We start from the raw sequence: 21,641 nt of genomic DNA, 5'->3' as shown, positions 1-21,641 counted from the left end.
ACTGCTCCATTAGAAAATAAATGAACCCAATTATCTGCTAAGCAGTGACGAATTTCAGAATTGGATGCAATAGATTTGGCTCCAATTAGAAACGATTCAAAATCTTGTGCCCAACTGAGAGAGGTTTTAATAATCTCATATGTCGTCCAAATGATGTTTTGGAAGATGAAGAGATTCCTATTCTTCCGAAGTCTCCAAGCGATTATCCAAAATAAGCACGACCAAGTAATTCCCTTATCTTGCAACTTATCATGACAACAAAGATTAGTGGAAAACCAAATTTGAAAGGAGTAAGAAAAAAAACCTAGAATGCTTATTTGTGGGAACAACGAGCATCCAAGCTTCATTAGCTATCTAACAATCACAGATAACATACAAAATATCCTTGGTATCATGCCCACAAAGAAAACATGCACTACTTTGTCCAAACCCTCTCTTAGCTTGTTCTGAATTAGCAAGAAGCCTTTGTTTAGCTACAAGCCAAAGAAAAAGACAAACTCTCTGTTGACCTTGGTATTTCCAAACGGGCTTTCAAGCATCATCATTAGGACTCTAGAAATTTTCTTTTAAAGCCCAATAAGCACTTCAAATGGAAAAAGACCCTGAACCAGATCGAGCCCAAATGAACCTATCCAGTCTCCCAGCAGGATGATGAGGGAGAATACTTACTGTACGCTTAATCATGACATCAAACAACCATATACGGAGTAGATCCAAATTTCAAAAACCATCAGGAAGCACCCAATCCCTCAGAGTACTCTCTAAATCAAGTCTAGAATGAGCCGAAACATAGGGAAAAAGAGAACCAACATTAGGAACCCAAGAATCTTTCCAGCCACGGATTGTTAAGCCATCACCAACAGACCACATGAGATTCTCACAAAAAAGGGGCCACACCTTAGAAAAGGAACGCCAAAGATGAGAACAATTGCTTCTGTGAATGCTATAATAGGCTCAATTCGCCCGGCCCACAATAAAACCAGAAAAATAAACTAAAAATAAATAAATAATAATTACTTAAAGTCCAAGTCTTTACAAACTATCAGGCCCAAATAATAAACCAAGTTAAAAGCTAAGTTTATACCAGCCCAGATACATTTTTTAAACCCAATTTCCCAACTTTAGATGGCCCAAATTCGGAACCCCCCCCAAAAAAACCCAAAGTTCAGCAGACTAAGAGCTCCAGAAGCTTCTGGCATACACTAGAATGGCACCAGAGGGTTGACTTCCCACGTGAGATCCCCACGCACGGCCTCCACGTCACTAGAGTCATCTTCTCCGTACAACCACTCCTGCAAAAAAACACACGAGAAGCAGCAAAATAGAAAAAAAATATATAGCAAAAGAAAAAGAAATAGATCTATTATTTTTAAAATCTGTATTTTTGCCAGGCTATAAAAAGGCATTACCGGTACCATGTATTTTTATGCATACTGAAATACACCAAAAGGCCACCAAAATTCAAAGGTGATTTTCGATTTAAATCTCTGGATACTCTATTTTTTTTTGGGTTTTCGTTCTTTTGGGTTTATCGTTTTTATATTTGAAAGCAAATAAAAAGAGAAGAAAGAGGTTCTTACCTGGCAAATACGCCATAGATTTCCTTTTTGCTTTGTCAAAATCGAAGCCAAGAGGAGATTTCAAGGCTGAAAAATCATTCCCCAGGCTTGAATGTGAAGCTTGTTGTTTGGGGGATAAGAATCGGCCAAATGAGGGGAAAATATGGGGCATTAGGGTTTTGATTCAATTGCTATAGAGAATGGCAAAAGGCTTTTCAATTTCTTTTAATTTTAAAACAAAATAAAACGGCGCCGTTTAAGGGGAGTAGATCCACGTGCCGACCTGCTCTAGAACCCAAATCCGCGCCTTTGCGCTTCAAATGGGAAAATTATGTCGCTAGTCCCTCCCATTCGCGCCGATTTTCAATTGGCTTTTATTTTCACTTTACTAGTTTTTAAAATTTTCCCTAAAATTTGTGTGCTGTTGCGATTTAGACCACGCCTTAGCGCAGCGTTTTGAGATCTGGAATATTTCCAGATTTGGTCTTTGTGCATTTGCACACGTGGCGCGTTGGTCCTCTTTTTGATTATTTTATTTGTAAATTATCCCTTTTGCTTTAATTTGATTTTAATTAAGTTTTTTTGATTCATTTCACAAGTCATTTTTTATTCTTGTTTACTTATTTGTATATTTTGAATTACCTTGGTAATTGTATTTTTTTATATTGTAAATTTGTTTTTTATCATATCATTTTCACATTTTGTATACTATTTTATGTTAATGTTTTTTTACACATTGTTATATATATAATTTGTAATAAAGGTAATTTTAGTCTACGTATATTATTAATATCATGTTATTTCATACATACAACTGCTTTTGAATCTATTCACATATTTTAATATATATTTTGTTATTTAAAAGAAAATCCCACATGTTTTATACATTATTTAAATTATTATTATACATATACATATACATTGATACATATCTTTGATCTATATGCATTACTAGATCCATATATTCTATACATATATATTTTTTTCTTTGTATACATAATTATGTTTTTAAAATCTATTACAGATATAACTTATAATAAAATTAATCTAATCTTATAATTCATATTTTTAAATTCCATGATTATTTTTGCATATAAATTGCTTATAAATCTATTTATATACATATATATGTTTTGTAAATCTATTATTTGTATAATTTATTTCCTAAAATATTATTATGTATTATTACTATCATTTCATATTTTATATATTATTTAAATTCTCCTTCATTGTATGTATATTGTCAATTTTTTTATATATATATAATATTTTTTTCAATATTTGGCATATTATTTGATTTAAATATCTTCTTTTTGCAATATCAATTTTAAAAGAAAAATTAATTATTATATATATTCTTTATTTTTTCTTATAAATTATTTCAAGTTCTAGCATATGTTATTTGCTCATCCATTATTTTTAGAAATTGTTTTTGTATCATATTAGTTTTATGTTGCTTGGTATTTCATGTGTTAATTGTTTTTATATCATTTCATGTACATTTGTTACACCACATTTATTCGTTTTTATGTATTATTAAATTAATTGTTGTTCACCCATGCTTGTGAATTTGGTTATATTTTGGATTAATTATATTTAATTGTTTGTTTTGAAGGTTGGTCAAATAAAGTTATGTTATCTTCATTCACTAATTATTGTATTTTATGCATGCATATTATCCCATGTTTTTATTTTTTCCTTTTGGTTTACAGATATCACTCTATAATTTCCAACTCCTTAAAATCAATTATTCCATTTTATTTCAAGTAAAATTAATATGTTTTGAGTTTACAAATCTTTTTAAAAATCCTAAAATAAGGCAATGTTCAGTATTTAGAAATTCGAGAAATGGTGCCTTACTATGCTGGGTTTCGATTTTTCGTTGGACTAAATATTTGGACATCCTTCTGAAATTTTTGACCTAAGAGCTTTTGGAAATCAAAACTCAATCGTGTTCTCAAAAGTATAAACGATCATGTCCTATCGTGCTGGATGTGATACTTTATACCTTTGAAACGAGAAAGTTTTGACAACCAACTTAAACCACTTAAATGTTTTAAAAGGAACCATATTTCAAATTTTTTGAAAAGACCCTAGACATAAGGACAACACTTAATCAGTTTGGTACCAGTTTTTGGGCGTAGTGAGGGTGTTAACCCTTCCTCATAGTAACCGGCTCCCGAACCCATTTTTTAAATTTACGTGGACCAAAATTGTTTTAAAATGTTTTATTAGGTGATCCAATCACACTTAAGCAAAAAGATTAGTGGTGACTCCACATTTAGTTTTAAAAATTCGATCCCCATTTTTTTCAAATAAAAAAATAGTTTCGACAAATGGAATCAGGAAGCTGATTCTTCCATCTATATTTCGAATGAAGAACACGAACCCATAAAGCATCCCTCCGAGAGATAAGATTAAACCTAATTTTCATAAGGAAAGAACTATTCTAATCTTGAAGATGCCGAAACCCAAGGCCTCCACGAGATCTAAGCTGACAAATGGACTCTCATCCAACCAAAGCAATTTTAGGATGTCTAATAGAGCTTTCCAAAATGAAATGCCTAGCAATCTTTTCAATCTCATCACACACCCCTTTCGGAACTAACAAAGACTGCATGAAATAGTTTGGGATAGCGAGAAGAACTGATTGGGCAAGCGTGACACGTTCCGCAAAAGAAAGTTTTCTGGCTTCCCAATTTTGAAGTTTACACCTCACTTTTTCAACTATAAAGTTCAGAGTACTTTTAGTAATACGATCATGAACGAGAGGCATCCCCAAATATCTCCCTAAATTTAGAACCTTCTGAAACCTAAAGAATTGACTAATATGATCACATAACTATCATTAACACCTTTGGAGAAATACATATTACTTTTCCTTGCACTGATCTTGTGTCCAGAGAAATCACAGAAGCGTTTAAGGATTTCCTTTAACAAAAGAGCTTGGTCCATCTCCTCTTTGCCAAAAATAACAAGATTATCAGCAAAAAAGAGATGAGATAAATACTGCCCTAGATAGCCGAATCGAATGCCACCTACCTGCTGTGATTTCAAAACGAATAAAATGGCCTAACCATTCCATACAAAGGATGAAAAGATAAGGCAATAATGGACATTCCTGTCTAATCCCCCTCACAGGCTTAAAGGACTGAGACGGAACTCTATTTTATAAAATCTGCATAGTAGATGAAGAAATAGCACCCATAATTACCTTTCTGAGGAACTCGGGAATCCCAACAGCTACAAGGGTCACATCAATAAAATCCCAGCTAATCATGCCATAAGCTTTCTTTAGATCAACTTAATGGCCATCCAATTTCTGCCAACTCTTCTACTACGCATCGAATGGATGACTTCTTGTGTATTAATGTTATTATCAAAAATATTACGACCAACATTAAATCCCGCTTGCAATATTAAACCCCGCTTGCTCAGGTGATATATAATTTGGAAACATGACTTTAAATCTATTGGCGATCACCTTCATCACCAACTTATACATAACTGTGCAAAGACTGATTGGCAGAAATTGACTGAAATCCTTCGAACGTTCCTTCTTAGGAATAAGCACAATTAACGTATTATTAATATCCTTCTCAATTTTATTACCAGCAAAGATTTCCTAAACCCACTCACAAACTGCCCCTTCAACAAAATCCAACTAATTTTGGAAAAAATTCACATGAAAACCATCACTTCTCGGAGCCTTTAACAGAGCCATGTCAAAGAGGGCCTTCTTGATCTCATCATTCAAAATCGGCTTTTTAAGGAAATCAATGTCTTTCTCCGTAAGGCGGGAAAATAAATTCATGGGAAGAGCACTCATGAGAGTAGGGATTTCACCATACAAATTCTCAAAAAACCTTGCTGCCTCATCACTGAGCATACTTAATATAACGACGTAAAAATTTAGCTTTGGTCGCTAATTGTGGCGATTTATTGAAAATTTGAAAATAAAATCTCGATTTTATAAAAAAAGGGGAGTCGCCACCGATCCTTTCTCCTAGGTGTGATCGGACACCTAATAAATCATATCTTTTGAAAAGACATTTATTTTTTTAAAAATGAAGGCCAAATTTAGGTCTACGTGAAAATCCGGAGAAAAATTAAGGTTCGTGAGTCGGTTACGCGCGAGGAAGGTATTAGCACCCTCGCGACGCCCAAAATTGGTATCTTATAAACATGTGTTGTCTTGATTTTCAAAAATACGAGTTCAATATAAGATTTAATCGTGATCCGATTGAAAAGACGAGAACTTTCAAATTTGATTTTTGAGAAGGATATACCGTTTTAACACGAGTCGATTGATGTTCACCCAACATAGCGATGAAATTGACGACTTGGTGTTAAACCGATATGTTGCCTCATGCATTGAAATTAATTTAGAAAACAAGAATAAGATTTTCGAAATAATGCAAAGCAAGTTGATATGAAATATAAATAAATAAAAGACAGAAATGCATTGAAGCAAGTAACGAACATGACAATAATATTAGAAACGATAAAGATATAACGTAATACTAGAATTGAACATGAAATGAAAACAATGAATGTATATACATAATAATATTATTAAGAATACGTACGTAAAATAATATATATATACACGAATAAAATAGTGTTAGAAGTATATGCTATAATAAAAACATAACTTGCAATGTTAAAATATATACATAATATATACATGAATAAAATGATCATTGAAAAATGTATATACGTGACATATATGAGAAACATAAACATAATAATATTAAGATAAAATGATAAGTGATAATAGTGAAAATCATAGGTATAATAATAAATATAATTGTATACGAAAATAATACTATATGTAAAATGTGTATACAATAATAATGAAATATATGTACATAAGGTCATATAAAAATATATAACAATAATACTAAAGTGTATACATAATATGTATGAAAACATAATATAGTATTAGAAATATATACATGATATATAAAAATACAATACTAAAAGGTATATATATGTAATATATAAAAATGCATAATAATAATGTTGAAAACACATAATATTACGGAAACATATACCTATATGAATTAAAGATATATACATAAATATTAAAACATATACTAATATTAATGATAATAAGAATAACATAAAAATATATACATGAGATGGTATAAAAATATAAATATTATGGTATTTAAAAATATATATGAAATAACAAAAGAAACATATAGCAAATGGCATAAAAAAAGTATAATATATATACACAAAATATACACAATATATACATACATTTAGAAATAATTGTGATATATATAAAAAAGCTATCCACACTCTACAAAATCGTACATATATATATTTTTTAATATATATATTAGAAATATATATAGTAATATTAGAAAATATATATAATAGTACAGAAGATATATGACTAATAATATTAAAACACATACATAATAATACATAAAAAATAATATTAGAAAGTATATGTACATAATATACATATGGAAATATAGATATAATATAGTATTAAAATAAAATAATTCAACGTTAGAAATATATATGATATGTACAAAATACATAAGTATATTAAATGCATATACATATAATAGATATATATATAATAAAACGTAAACTAATAATAATAATAATAATAATAATTAAATTAAAGTAAAATAACGAGAAAAAGGTAAAAAAAAGACTAAATTGAATTGGGAAACTAAATTTTGAGGCTAATTTAAAAGAAAATAAAGAGGAGGGATCAAAACGTAACTCGCGCGAAACCTAGGGGGACCAAGACAGTAAATATTCCCTACTATTAAAACGCTGCGCATTGAAAGGGACCAATTTATAAAACAGATTAAATTATAGGGCCAATCTGTAATCCAAGGATAACTTGATTGCCAAATATAAAATTTCAGAAGGACCAATTGCACAAATATACCATTGAGTTAAAAACACGCAGATCCTGAAGCGGGTTCGGGTCGAATCGGGTCGGGCAAAGTAAAACGACGTCGTTTTGAGGTTAAATGGCATCCCCCAAAACGACGTCGTTTTGGTGGGCTATATAAGGCCTAAAGTTGACAAAAAAATTCATTTGGTGAGGAGAAAGGAAAAAAAAAAGAGAGGGGGATGCCACCGCGTGGTAATGTTTTTTTTTTTTAGTTTTTAAAATATATATTTTATGTTTATATTAATAGATAAAAATAAGGAAATATGTATATATATATATCTGAAAATCGAAAAAATAGAAGAAAAATAGAAAGGTAACCTTTATTTCCGTTTGCTTTGGTTTTCCTTCGAATACTCACTATTGCTTCTGTGTTCTTGAATTGTTTTAGTCTCAATCTATGCTGCTTGTGAATATTAATGGTCACTGTTTTCTTATTTTTTCATTTGCCGAAAATTTTCTTTGTATTTTCAAAAAGAAAAAAAAATCCCCCATTACAGAACTTTCAATCGGCTTTTATAGCCTTTACATGTTGTTTTTTATATTTTTTGTTGATGTTGCGTGCTTTATTTGCTCTGCAGGTATGGCCAGTGCTGGAGGAGCAGGTGGGCATGGCAGACGTGACCGGTGGCAGAGGCAAGTTGGGGTAGTTGCGGCGCTGCAGGTTAGGGTTTCAGAAACATCGGTTAGTTAGGTCTGTTTGGGGCTACTTGGGTTTAGGTGGGTTTTTGGTTAGTGGGCTAGTAGGATTTGGGCTGGTGTTGAGTTAGATTTTAGGGTAGGGGTTTAATGGGTCAACCGGGCTTGGGTCTAGTTGTAAATGAGTTTGGGTAGGTTAATTGGGCTCCCGGGTTTGGGTTTGGAAATGTAAGTGGGTTTTAGTATATTGGGTCTTGGGTAGATGGGTTTTGTAAAATGGGTTAAGGGGTTTGGTTTGGGTTATTTTGTATCTGGGTCAAAATTGGCCTGTAACACTTAATTTTTAAACACTTAATTTTTCAATTTATCAAATAACACCTTAATTTAATAGTTAGTAGATTATTGATTTATGAATTTTAGTTTTTTTTTAGTGTAATAAAAAGTAAGATAAAATTAGTTTTCAAATGTTAAGTAGGCGTGATTGATTGAAAATTAATAATAATAAAGCGAGAGAAAATAAAATAAGTGACAATAATTTTATATTTTAATGCATAAAAATAAATCATGATAAATTGGGATGATAAAAGTAGAGGAAATAGGAGAAATGTATGCTATATTAAAATTATGTATTTTTTAATTTTAGGTCACGAGTTAACCCTTACACTATACTCATTTTCTTATTTTATTGCATAAATAATTTTTCTTATTTTGATATTTAAACTATTATTTTGTTATAAGTTTTAGTCCAAAAAATTAATGGTATATATGGCCTTCTTTTACACATTGCCAATCAATGCTTAGTAATACGATCAATAATGATTAGCCAATTGTCAACGACCACATTATCGATCATTGGTCACATAATTAATGATACCTGAAAAAGTCAAACATGTAGCTCGTTGGTTGGTTTGACAATTTTTTTTAATACCATTAATATTTTGGACCGAAAACTATAATGAGTAAGGTATCAAAATGGAACAAAAAAATATTTAGGTACTAAAAGAGAATATCACTGTAGTTCGAAAGCAAATTGTGATAGAAGCCATTTTTGATGAATTTATTTGTTAACTCTACTAAACAATTAATAAGAAAAAAATTACTTTTACTCTCAATTTTTCGTATTTCTTATCAAGCACACAAATAACGATAAAAAATTGTTTCTCTTTATATTTTTCTTATTTTCAATTTTCCTTAGCAAACATAAATAGGTCTACAAGTAAAATTATAAATACATCTTCAAGAACAAGTTTTTTCTGAACATACACATTTCAACATATATAAGCTCTTGATTAAGTTGATGTCATAAGTAAATTAGGTATGATTCAATTAGGAAAATTATCATAATGCTCTTTCATACTTAAAAATAAATTTTAATTTTCGAGTGTACTTTTATCTTTTTATTTAAAAAGAATAATAAATACAATCAGTGGGACTTGAACCCAAGTTAATGGTATTAATAAAATCTTAAATTATCACTCAACCAAAGATTTATTTTATCTTTTTACATTTTAATTTTATTATGCACACTATATTACCTCCATCAATTGTATATCTATACTTAAGGCTTCTTACTGAGTTAGTGCCACATGTTAACCAGATACCAACTCAGTTGGAAAAGAAATTAAAATGCCCTCACTATATGAAGTAAATTATATTATTTTGAAGGTATTTATATCATTTTATTTATTTTATATAAAAATAGAAAAATATATATATGTGTGTGTGCGCACCCGTGCATGTGTATATAAAATAAGATTTGAACTCATTTCTCTTTAATTTTTCTCATTTATACTTTACCATTCAACTAAAACCTTATTTATTATTTATATAAAATATTTGCAAATATGTTTGATACATAATTTTGTTTTTCACAAACATTGTGGGTATGCCATAATTTGAATTTTAATATTTAATTTTTCTAAAATAACTTTTTGACGTGTTATAGGAAAATGACTTTTTTTTAAATTACAATTTAAACTATATTTTTTTCATTTTAATTTCGTACATATTGCATGTGTCTTATTATTAGTTTCAAACGATATCTTTTATTATTTATTACATGTTATTTTCAAACACTATGTATTCTAAATATATGATTTCCATACGTATATGTGTGATAAAATTTCTAGCATTAATAATATGATTGATTGAGTTGGTATTACAAGTGAACTCAACACTAACTCAAGATTGATGACAGCACCATAATAAACAATTGGATTTAGTGCTTTTAATATGATGTATTTATATCTTTAAATTTTGTTTTACTCATAATTTAATATGTTATTTTCCATTTTAATATCGTATATATTTTATGTGTTATTGTTAATCAATTTTAATATTTATATTTCATTATTTTTAATCTAATATTATGTATTCTAAATATATAATTTTCACACGCGTACATAAATGAATAAAATTCAAATTGATGATGAATAACACCCTACCTTTTCCTTTCTAGATAGATGTTGAAGAATAAACTAAACAATAAATATTGAAAAGAAGAAACTCATTAATTCATTGAGATATGCAAGTTGTGGACACAATGGAAACCAAAACCCTAGATTAGATATGAAGAGGAGAAATTAAAATTTATATGCTTCATTCATAATTATTAGAGTTCAAATTTATCTATTTTGTTAAGCTAGTACAATAATTTTTTTTATAACAATTACTCGTTATAATAACATTCTATTATAATAGTTAACTTTTTTATAATAATTTTTCACTTATACTTATACTATCTATAGTTATGAAGTACGTTCTTTATTAAATTAGTTCTCTATAACAACATATGATCTTAATTTTAAGTAAAATTATAACTCTTTAATATAAGCAAACCTATTAATTATTATTTATTAAATTAAAATTATCTTAATTAAAATATTAGTTCAACAAAATGATTAATTTTCACTTGAAGAAATTTATTAATAATATTTTATTAAATAAAAATAATCTTCACTGAGTGAAATTAAATATATCAATTCCATGAACTATTAAGTTCCCTAATTAAATATTTTGCTATGAATTTGAAATATTATAAAGTTATAAATTGATTACTTAAATTTAATAATTCATGATTGTTATACATTGTCTAGCAAACCTTGTAGACTTTACAATGCACTTTGCGAACCTCAAAGTGCATCCATAGAGAGCTAAATGTGTATCTCTCAATGGAACCAACTATACTACGAACCTAGGGTTAGTTCACGAACATCAACTCAGTGAACTTTAGAAAGGAACAACTCCGCTAAGACTATGTGGGGGCATGTAGAGGCCCAAAGTAATTAATTGCTAGTCTTCCTATAACATCTCATCTTAGGACGTGATCCTAGGACGTAGTATCACTATTATTGCCAAGGGTATCAAATCAAATTTCCACGTTAGTAACTTCAAGACATGTATCCAAGTTTATTCCCCACTATAAAAGGGTCATGCATACAGGTCATACATATTCATGTACACACTCCTCCTTCCCAATTCCCTAACTGTCTTCAAAACTGAAACCACTCCCCAACCTTCACTTCATTCTTCCTCGTTCAATCATCTTCTTCTTCCTTTTGTTTATCTCATTAGTTAAGTACAATGATTAATTAATTAATTTGATAACTTATTGATTAATTTAACTTATTAGATTTATGAACTTTATAATTAATAATGTAAAATAAAATAAGCATAAAAACAATAATACAAACACTTGTTATATATCTTTTAATTTTATTTATTTAATTCTTATTTTCTTTCTTTTTTGAACTTAATTCTCACTTTCTTTATTTAATGAAAATTCACAACATAAATTTTATGGTAAGCTTACAACAATTATCTCTCCATAACAATATGTTGTTATAGGTATATAACAACCACCTCTCTATAACAAGTAAGATCTAAACATCCAAACAACATAAAACCATTCATTCTGGTTCTATATTTGTTTGAATAAAATGCTTAACCAATTTCATGCACCTAACCAAAAAATCCTTTCTTCTTCCAATTTTTTGTTATTCCCATTCATTACTCACGAGGAATTCTTCTCCTAATTATTTCCATTCTACCACTAAATAATCTATAAGAATTCACAAATCTAAATCAATTAATTATTCTAGAATAACATTTGTCTCAGTGGAAATTTTACGATTTCAAAATATATCGAAACCTTGAATAGTAAAAAAAATATAGGGATCTATATTAATAAATTTCAATTTTATGATTTTATGAAAGTTAATTTAAAAGAAGAAGTATTTAATGAATTAAAAACTCAAAATTAATTATTTTATACTAAGGAAATTGTGTTTTAATATATATATATATATATATTCAAATAGGAGTATGTATGATAATGGAAACTTTTAAAGTGGACCAATTATATTATATTACTATATTGTGATATTTTGCCAATGATTTGTTCATGTATTGTGTGCCAGCCGACTTGTTGTTGGTGGGATATACATACATCCATTCCAAACAAGACCTCCATGGGGCCATGCCACAACATTATTTTATAGGCATTTAGGACCTCAAAATTATTTGAGGGCTTAACATTCATATCATATTAATTATAAATATAATATAAATTTGGATAAATAAATATTTTTTAAAATGTTATAACATATTTTAATTATAAATATAATGATTCACACTAATGAATTTGGCAGCCAGCTCTTTATTTGTAATCATATTCTGTCTTTTATTTGCCTTTTCATAATTATCCACCCACTCGGCAGCCATTCATGAACCTGCTTTCCTATCATATCATATGTCTTTCTCTTATGTAATCCATCAATTCCAATTTGATGCAAATTTGATATTAGTGTTGAATTCTTATGTTGGATTTCCATTAAATTAAATTATATTTTTAAACACCTCTCAATATTATTTTTTTATTTATAAAATTTGAATAAAAAATCAAATTTCTTATCAAAATTATTGGTATTACTTTATGTCCACAGAACTAGTTAAAATTTTGACTAAAATAAGTATAATGAATAAAGGTATCGTTTTTATTAATATTAAAAATATTAGTAACTATTGTCTTTTTTTATTATTTAACCGAATAATTTGAGGGATTGATTTAAAAATAAAAATTAACTAATTTAATTAACTAATGAATATGGCAAAGAACAAAACAAGCAAATAAACGATTAACAACCAATAAGTGAAACAATACTCGAGAAATAATTCACCTAGATTTCATCTGTCACTATCAATCTAAATTACGCAATTTCTTTACTTAGTGACTTGGTCCATAGAAATTCCTAATTATGCTAATATCTCTTTCGAAAATAAGAGCAACTAACTCTAGGTTGATTAATTAAAATTTCTTTCTAATTAAAACTCTTATTATCGCATTAACTCGGGCTATGGATTCCCCTATTAGATTTGACTCTAATCCAATAGATTTATGTTATCATATTTTTGGGATTGCATGCAATTCCACTCAATTAAGCGAGATCTACGCTTAAATATGGTTTATTTAATCTCCGATTTAAGTACATCAAATATGGATAAATAATTTAGAAATAATAAACTAAGAAATTAAGCACACATAATTAAGAATAAAAAATAAGTATTTGTTACTTAAAATAAAAATCAAACGTAAGAATCCATCATAGGGTTCATCTCCCTAGGTATTTAGAAAATTAATTCATGCTTAAAAATAAAAACATTCAAGATACAGTATGTACACACCAATTTTGCCCAGGCCCATTTTAGCTTAAACCTAACCCACCTAAATTAAACCCACTAACTCAAAACAAGACCCAAACCCAACATTAGCTAAACCCATCAACCAACCCACTAACCCTAAACGAACCTAAACCCACTAAGCCCAAAACAATGCAGCCCAAAATTCTTTTAACCCTAGCCCACAACAATTAAAAAAAAGAAACTAAAAAAAACCCTAGGTCAGCCGCCCTAGCCTCTATCAGCCACCATACCGTCGCTCCACCTGCCACCATTGACCTCATCCACCTGCAACAGAAGTGATAGAAAGATTAAAAAAACAACAAGTTGTAAGAATGGCTATATAAAGCCACAAAACCACTTGTATTGACACTTTTAAAAAAAAAATCAATACGAAAAAATACTTGAAAACATACATCAAACACAAGAAAAGGAGAAAAAAAGAGATCAAACTAGAGATCCTAATATCAAACAGATCTCCAAAAACAGATTAAACAAGTTTCACGAAGGCAAAAGGTTACCTTTTTTTTCTTTTTTATTTATTTTCCTTTTATTTTCGAACCCATTTACATACATATATTGAAGTTTTCTCTATTTTCCTTAAAAAAAATCAATTACATATAAAAATATAAAAAGGAAAAAAGAAAAAATACCTTTTTTAAACTCCGGCCACCGCTTTCGGGGCCGGCTACGGTGGCCGACGGTGGCCGACGGTGGCCGGCGTGGCAGACGGGGACGGTCCGGTGACTGGACCAGAGGGGAAGGAGAGAGGGCCAAAGGGTGCTCTCAGTTTTTTTTTGAAGAAAAGAGAAGGAAAATGAATTTTTTTTTGCAAAAATTTGGCCTTTTATTAACACTACCAAAATGACGTCGTTTCATTTAGCTGCAAAACACCCCAAAACGACGTCGTTTTGAGGCGACCCGACCCAATCCGACCCGCTCCACTCAGGATCCGCGCTTTTTTCATTGGAAGGGCTAATTCGCTCTTAGCCCTTCCGCTTTTCTGCTACTTAGCAATTAAGTTTTTATGGATTCTTAATTTTGTCCTAAATTTACGCTTGGATTTCAATTTAGTCCTAGGTGGTACAACGCATTTTAGAGAGAGGGTTTATTGTCCGATTTGGTCCCTCCTTTTTGTTTGCACATTCGATTTGGTCCTTTCCTTCTTCATTTATTTTCAAATTCGCCCCGAACTTTCTGTTTCAAATTTAATTTAATCCCTTTTATTACTTGTTATTACTTTCATTACTATTATTATTTACACGTTATTATTATTACTTATTATTTTACTATAGTTACCTGATATATCATCATTATCATTATTATTATTTTACTTTTGTAACTTAATATATTAGTATTGTTATTTTTATTCTCATCGTCGTCATTAATATTATTATTATTATTATTATTATTAATGTATGTTTTTATTATATATGTATATATATGCATATATATTTATATATAATATTTTTATTTACTTTATTTTAATATTATTATATTATATTTGCTTTTTGTATTTCATTATTATTGCTAGTATTACTATCATTATCATTATTATTAACATATAGATATACATGTGTATTTTTCATGTACATATTAGTTTTTTCTACTATTATTACAAATATATTATTTCTGTGATTATATTATTAGAACATTATTTTTTATTATCATTTTCTTTATTGTGAATATTATTGTTATTTTTATTCTAATATTGCATTTTAATATTTGTCATTAATTGTATCATCCTTCGCAGTATTTACAAATTCCTATTGCATATGATTTTTTTTATGTTTTTAATAAATAAGGCAACATACCGATTTCAACACTAAGTCATTGATTTCATCGCTATGTTGGGTGGATATCATTGGCTCGTGTTAAAAACAAGACGTCCTTCTAAAAAACCAAAAAATTTTAATTCTCGTATTTCAAACGGATCGCGATTAAATATTAAATTAAACTTGTATTCTTGAGAATTAAGACAACGCGTGTTTAACAAGATACCAATTTTGGGCGTCGCGAGGGGACTAATACCTTCCTCGCGTGTAACCGACTCCCGAACCCTATTTTCCTTTGGATTTTTCGCGTACACCCAAATTCGGCCTTCATTTTTGTTCAAAAATATTTTTTTTTTAAAAGAGAGGATTTATTAGGTGCCCGATCACACCTAGAAAAAGATCGGTGGCGACTCCTTTTCTTTTTAAAACCGAAATTTCATTTTCAAATGTTTAAATAATCGCCTCAACTAGCGACCAAAGCGAAATTTATACGTCGCTACACAGTATAACCGAAAGAAATAAAGAAACTTATGATAGTCTCCTAAGAAATCAATGGGAGTCTTCAATCTTGACGGAAATCTAATTTAGAATCGGCTTCAATGGTGTTTTTCGAGTTATTTTCTTGAAAATTCTATAATGGCTCCCTTCTATCTTTTTATTTTTTTGTCATATATATGTCTTAGAATGCCTAAAAAAACCTAAAAATCATGATTTTTTGCTATTCAGAGTGCAAATCCGCGCAATCGACACGACCTACCATACGCTCGTATGATAGCTCATGTGGGTCACATGGTCGTGTGAAATGGGCCGGCTCGTATAGGTCCTATAGCTTGCTTTGATTTTTTAGTTTTTACTCGTTTTTCGCTCATTTTTCTCCCAAATGCTCTATTAGGCATCAAAACATAAATTTAAAGTATTAGGAGTATAAAATTCCCAATTAACGTCAAATTATCACCTAAAAACGCATTAAAAATGAGGTTAAAACATATTACTTTTAATACTTATCAATACTGTAAAAAGCTAATTGATGTAATTCTTTTATTTAAAGTAATTTATATTTGAGTATAGATAATAAATGAAAAGAAAAAGTTATCTATAAATAATAAAACCATCTCCTTTGATAGCCATTAGGAGTAAATAGGGGTAGTTTAGGTATTATAAAAAATTAGTAGAAGTAATTTAGGTATTAAAATTTAATAAAGACAATTTAGTATTTTGAAAAATAATTAATTTTTATAATTTTTAAATTCTATTTTTGCATTTAAGTTACTTGTGTTTTTTTTTATTTTGCTACTTAATGTTCAAATATATTTTTTTAACAAATTTAAATTTTATTTTTCTATTTTAATTATTTGTGATTAATTTCTACTTAATGATTAAATAATTCATTTATGTCTATTTATCCTCAAAAGTAGAGGGTTTAAATTTCTGAAAAAAATAGGAGGATTAAAGTATATTTTAGCCTTCAAATTTATACTCCATAATTTGAGATAAACGAATAATCAACCTAACGCGAAGCATGAAAATCATTTTAATTTTCATTGAAAGAATGTTAAAAATGTGAATTTGGTTAGACATTTTTATAATTAATTTAATTATTAATTTTGTTTGAGATGATGAGATAAGTGGATGAGGTTTTGTTGGTCCCAAAAATTAGTCAATCAACAATAACAAGGGGTGAAATTAAAAAATCCCTTAAGAGTCGAAATTAAATTGTAATTTTTACGGTAGAAAAATATAATTTTATCATTTGAATAGACTATATTTTTATAATTTTTAAAAGATTAAATTAAATTTTTATATTTTTAAGTTTAATCAAAGTGTAATTTTATCTTTACTAATTTAAAATTTAAAAAAAATTTAAAAAATCATATGAAAAAAATTTGCTATTCTCCCCTTGTTTCGCTATTGACAATGACTCACATTAATTAACACTACTGATTTTAAGCTAATGAAATCTTTCAGTTCACTCAAATTGCACAACAAATCAATCATGTTTATTTTAAGATTCATTTCGATATTTTCAAAATTCAAATACACGATTTCTTTTTAAAAATATAATGTAATTTACTATTGGATATAAAATACCTATATTTTTAAAGTTTATTTTAACACTCATTGATATTATCTTAAATAATTTATTTTTTATTTAAAAGCTCAAATTTTAAAATCCGATTAAGTTCCTGACTTTGATATCTATCTGCTTGCACCAACCAGACATAGGAAGAAGGCACCAAACCCATTAATTAAACATGCATTTTGGAAGGAAGGAACAGCCATTAGTTATGTATTATCACATTTGGACCCCTTCTTTCTTTCTCTTTTATGGTTCCAGCTGTTTACAACTTCGATTCACTCAATGTCCCGAGGGAAACACATTGCACGAAGCTTCCAAACAACCCCTCTCTACTCTGTTTCACCAAATCCTTCCCCCCTGTATAACCACCCTCTATCACTCCCCCATTTCAAACATCAGTAATCTAAATTACAATACAAACCCACCAAAATAATGACCACTTCGTTGCTTCTATCTCTTTTATTCAGCTTTGTAATACTTGCTTCAGCAGCCAACTTTAACCAAGACATCGATGTTACTTGGGGTGATGGCAGGGGCAAGATTCTCGAAAACGGCAACCTTCTCACTCTCACCCTCGACAAATTCTCCGGCTCTGGTTTTCAATCCAAGAACCAATATCTGTTTGGGAAAATTGATATGAACATTAAGCTGGTCCCAGGCAACTCTGCCGGCACTGTTACCACTTACTATGTAAGTTTTATCATCATACTTGTCTCTTATTTATATTACAACTCCGTGCTGATATGTGGGGTGACAATTGCAGCTTCGTTCGGAAGGGTCAACATGGGATGAAATCGACTTCGAGTTCTTGGGGAACCTAAGCGGAGACCCATACATAGTCCACACCAATGTATATACACAAGGCAAAGGTGACAAAGAGCAACAGTTCTACCTTTGGTTCGATCCCACCAAAGACTTCCACACCTACTCCCTTCTTTGGAACCCTCAACGTATTATGTATGTCTTCTTTTACAGCCACCCCCCTTCCTTTTTAATTTTACAGTTTCGATTATTTTCATTATGTTTAATTGTGATTCTTTTGAATGTTCACAGCTTCTCTGTTGATGGGACTCCGATCAGAGAGTTCAAGGACTTGGAAACGACGGGCGTTGCGTTCCCAAAGAGCCAGCCGATGAGTGTGTATTCGAGTCTTTGGAACGCCGATAATTGGGCCACTCGAGGTGGTCTTGTTAAGACAGATTGGAGGAAAGCTCCTTTCACTGCTGCTTACAGGAATTACAAGGCTGATGCATGTGTCTGGTCCTCCGGGAAATCATCATGTTCCTCCACCTCGCCCTTTCAAAATTCATGGCAATCGCAAGAACTGGATATAACGAGCCAAGAAAGGCTGAAATGGGTTCAGAAAAATTACATGATTTACAATTACTGCACTGACACCAAGCGATTCCCTCAGGGACTTCCTAAAGAATGCACTGCTCCTTAACAGGGATTTTAATTTAATTTGTTATACCAGAGATTTTATTGATTAAATTGTGATTAAAGACAGTTATTTGGAGAAAATTTTTCTCCATTTGTAATGTATAATATAAGCTCAATAATAATTATTTAATATCATTTCGACATATTATTTTAATAATATATTTTACCTAAATCTTAAACTTTGGATCTTAAAACTTAAATCTTGGACATTAAATATTGAACTCTAAACACTAAAACCATAAACTTTAAATTCTAAATTTTTTATTTTCAAACCTTAGACCCTAGATTCAAAATTCAAGATTGAAGATTAAGAGTTTAGAGTTTAAATTTTAATTTAAAAAAATTATCAAAATGATATTTCAATAATAAAAAATAATATTAAAATGACATTAAATAATTGATACTTACTATAAAATGATGTGACGTTTTTATTTTATATAAAATTTTCCGTAAATGTTATATTTTTAAATATTATATTAGAACTTTTTGACATAATTTATTAATTTTTTATTAAAAGTCAACACATCTGACTTGCATAGAATACGGAGATCTCTATACTGCAATAATATAAGCTCAAAATTTAATTATTTTATACAAAGAAAATTGCATTTTAAATGCAAATTTAAGTGGGCAAAATATATATATATATATTCGAATTGGACTGTGTATGATAATGGAAACTTTTAAAGTGGACCAATTATATTATATTACTATAGTGTGATATTTTGCCAATGATTTGTTCATGTATTGTGTGCCAGCCGACTTGATGTTGGTGGAATATACATACATCCATTCCAAACAAGTCCTCGGTAGGACATTCCACAGCATTATTTTATAGGGATTTAGGTAGATCTCATCCCACCGTTCAAAAATTGAAAAGGTTTAAGTAAGAAAAAAAAATGATGTTTGTTTTTTAAACGGGTTAAATTTTGGGTAAGTTTTTCTTAACTCGAGCTTAGTTCGAATTTGTAAAAAAAAAAAATTTTGCTTTTTGTTGTTGTTTCACTACTTTTGCTGCTATTTTGTTATTGTTTTGGTGTCATCTCACTATTATAATATTACTATTTTGTTATTATTTAGATATTATATAACTCTTATTTTATAGTTACTTTTGCTACTATTTCTAAATGTATTTGCTTGCTAAGTTGCACCTATATTAGTGTTATTTAAGTATAAATAATTTTTTAATTTATTTTTAATTTGTTGGAAAATATTTATTTTAATGTTTTTAGTATATTATATTTTTTAAATTTATTTTTATATGAATTTAATAATATAAAAAATTAACATGGACGAGTCGGGCTCAAGTTTTAACATTTTTATCTGGACCAAGCTTGGACAAAATATTAAGCCCATTTTTTGGGCCGAACCGAACTCAGGCCTAGAAAACACACCTAAAATTCTATTGAGACTGACCAGACACGATTCATGATCACCTGTACATTTAGAAGCTCAAAATTATTTAAATTAACTATTTTAGAAAGTGACCCGACATGACAATAATAAAAAGTATTTGAAGTATGAAAAAATGAAAAAAAATATTGATGTAGTTGTAAAATATTTAAGATATTGTTGAAATGGATAACCATAAAAAAATTTGGTTTCAAATAGCGTTAGACTATTAACTCAACCCTTAAATAGTATAGGCTTAAAGATACAAAAAATCCTCAAACTTTTTCAAAAAAAAGTAATTAAGCCCATACCTTTTTTTACACTCGATTGGGTACTTGAATTTTTAAAATACATCAAAAATACCCTCAAACTTAAAAAAAAACAATTAAACCCATGCTTTTATTAAAAATTAGAAAAATATTAAATATTTAAAATTAGAAAAAAATTATAAAATTTTATAAAGTCGTAAGAAAATTATAAAAAAAGTAAAGAAATATAAATTTCGTAAAAAAAATTTATAAAAATTATCGTACCCAAAGAAACATTTTATAATTTTTCTATAACTTTTATGGATTTTTATTTATTATTATTTTTCATCACATGTCACATTGTGTTGTGACACGTGATGACTTTAATTGAAAAAACTAGAGGTCGTTAACTTTAACGATCAACAGTTAAAGTTTATTGTTAAAGGGATTTTTTGATGTATTTTATAAATTTTTTTATGATTACTATAAAATTTTACAATTTTTTTATTTTTTACGATTTTATTAAAAGTTAATATTTTTTAAAAAAAATTCTAATTTTTAATAAGAGCAGTGGCTTAATTGCTTTTTGAAAAACTTTAAGGGTCGTTTTGATGTATTTTGAAAGTTCAAGTACCCAATTGATTGAAAAAAAAGCAGGGGCTTAATTACTTTTTTTAAAGAAGTTTGAGGGCCTTTTTTATTTATTTTGAAAGTTTAAGTATTCAATTGAGCGCACACAAAAAATATTTAATTACTTTTTTTTGAAAAAATTTGAAAACTTTTTACACAATTAAGTGAGTAGTATATTATAAATTATTGTTATATTATGAACATTGTAGCTAGTGGGAAACACAAAATTCAAACGTGATGCATAATGTAAATGTATGGTTTTAAAAATTAAAGTGGGAA

At 28.9% G+C, this 21,641-nt stretch overlaps 1 protein-coding gene and 3 long non-coding RNA genes across 4 annotated transcripts; 2 read left to right on the top strand and 2 right to left on the bottom strand.

The window, feature by feature from the left end:
- Positions 1-988: 988 nt before the first annotated feature.
- On the bottom strand, positions 989-1,879 carry LOC107926265 (uncharacterized). Its single transcript, XR_001692181.2, has 2 exons — positions 1,581-1,879; positions 989-1,292 (listed from the first exon to the last, which is right to left on the bottom strand). It is a non-coding gene; the product is annotated as an uncharacterized lncRNA (long non-coding RNA).
- A 5,750-nt stretch (positions 1,880-7,629) lies between these two features.
- Positions 7,630-8,514, top strand: LOC121204880 (uncharacterized). The gene is made up of 2 exons (XR_005900030.1): positions 7,630-7,680; positions 8,067-8,514. It is a non-coding gene; the product is annotated as an uncharacterized lncRNA (long non-coding RNA).
- A 5,234-nt stretch (positions 8,515-13,748) lies between these two features.
- Positions 13,749-14,651, bottom strand: LOC107926264 (uncharacterized). The gene is made up of 2 exons (XR_001692180.2): positions 14,454-14,651; positions 13,749-14,088 (listed from the first exon to the last, which is right to left on the bottom strand). It is a non-coding gene; the product is annotated as an uncharacterized lncRNA (long non-coding RNA).
- A 1,594-nt stretch (positions 14,652-16,245) lies between these two features.
- On the top strand, positions 16,246-19,227 carry LOC107926263 (xyloglucan endotransglucosylase/hydrolase protein 22). The gene is made up of 3 exons (XM_016857062.2): positions 16,246-18,342; positions 18,416-18,609; positions 18,706-19,227. Exons 1-3 carry the CDS (start codon positions 18,085-18,087, stop codon positions 19,094-19,096), a joined length of 843 nt encoding a protein of 280 aa, XP_016712551.2. The 5' UTR covers positions 16,246-18,084; the 3' UTR covers positions 19,097-19,227.
- Positions 19,228-21,641: the final 2,414 nt, after the last annotated feature.

This window comes from Gossypium hirsutum, chromosome A08 (genome assembly GCF_007990345.1).
Source record: "Gossypium hirsutum isolate 1008001.06 chromosome A08, Gossypium_hirsutum_v2.1, whole genome shotgun sequence".
NCBI classification, from domain to species: Eukaryota; Viridiplantae; Streptophyta; class Magnoliopsida; order Malvales; family Malvaceae; genus Gossypium; species Gossypium hirsutum.
This window is presented reverse-complemented; position numbering and strand designations above follow the sequence as displayed.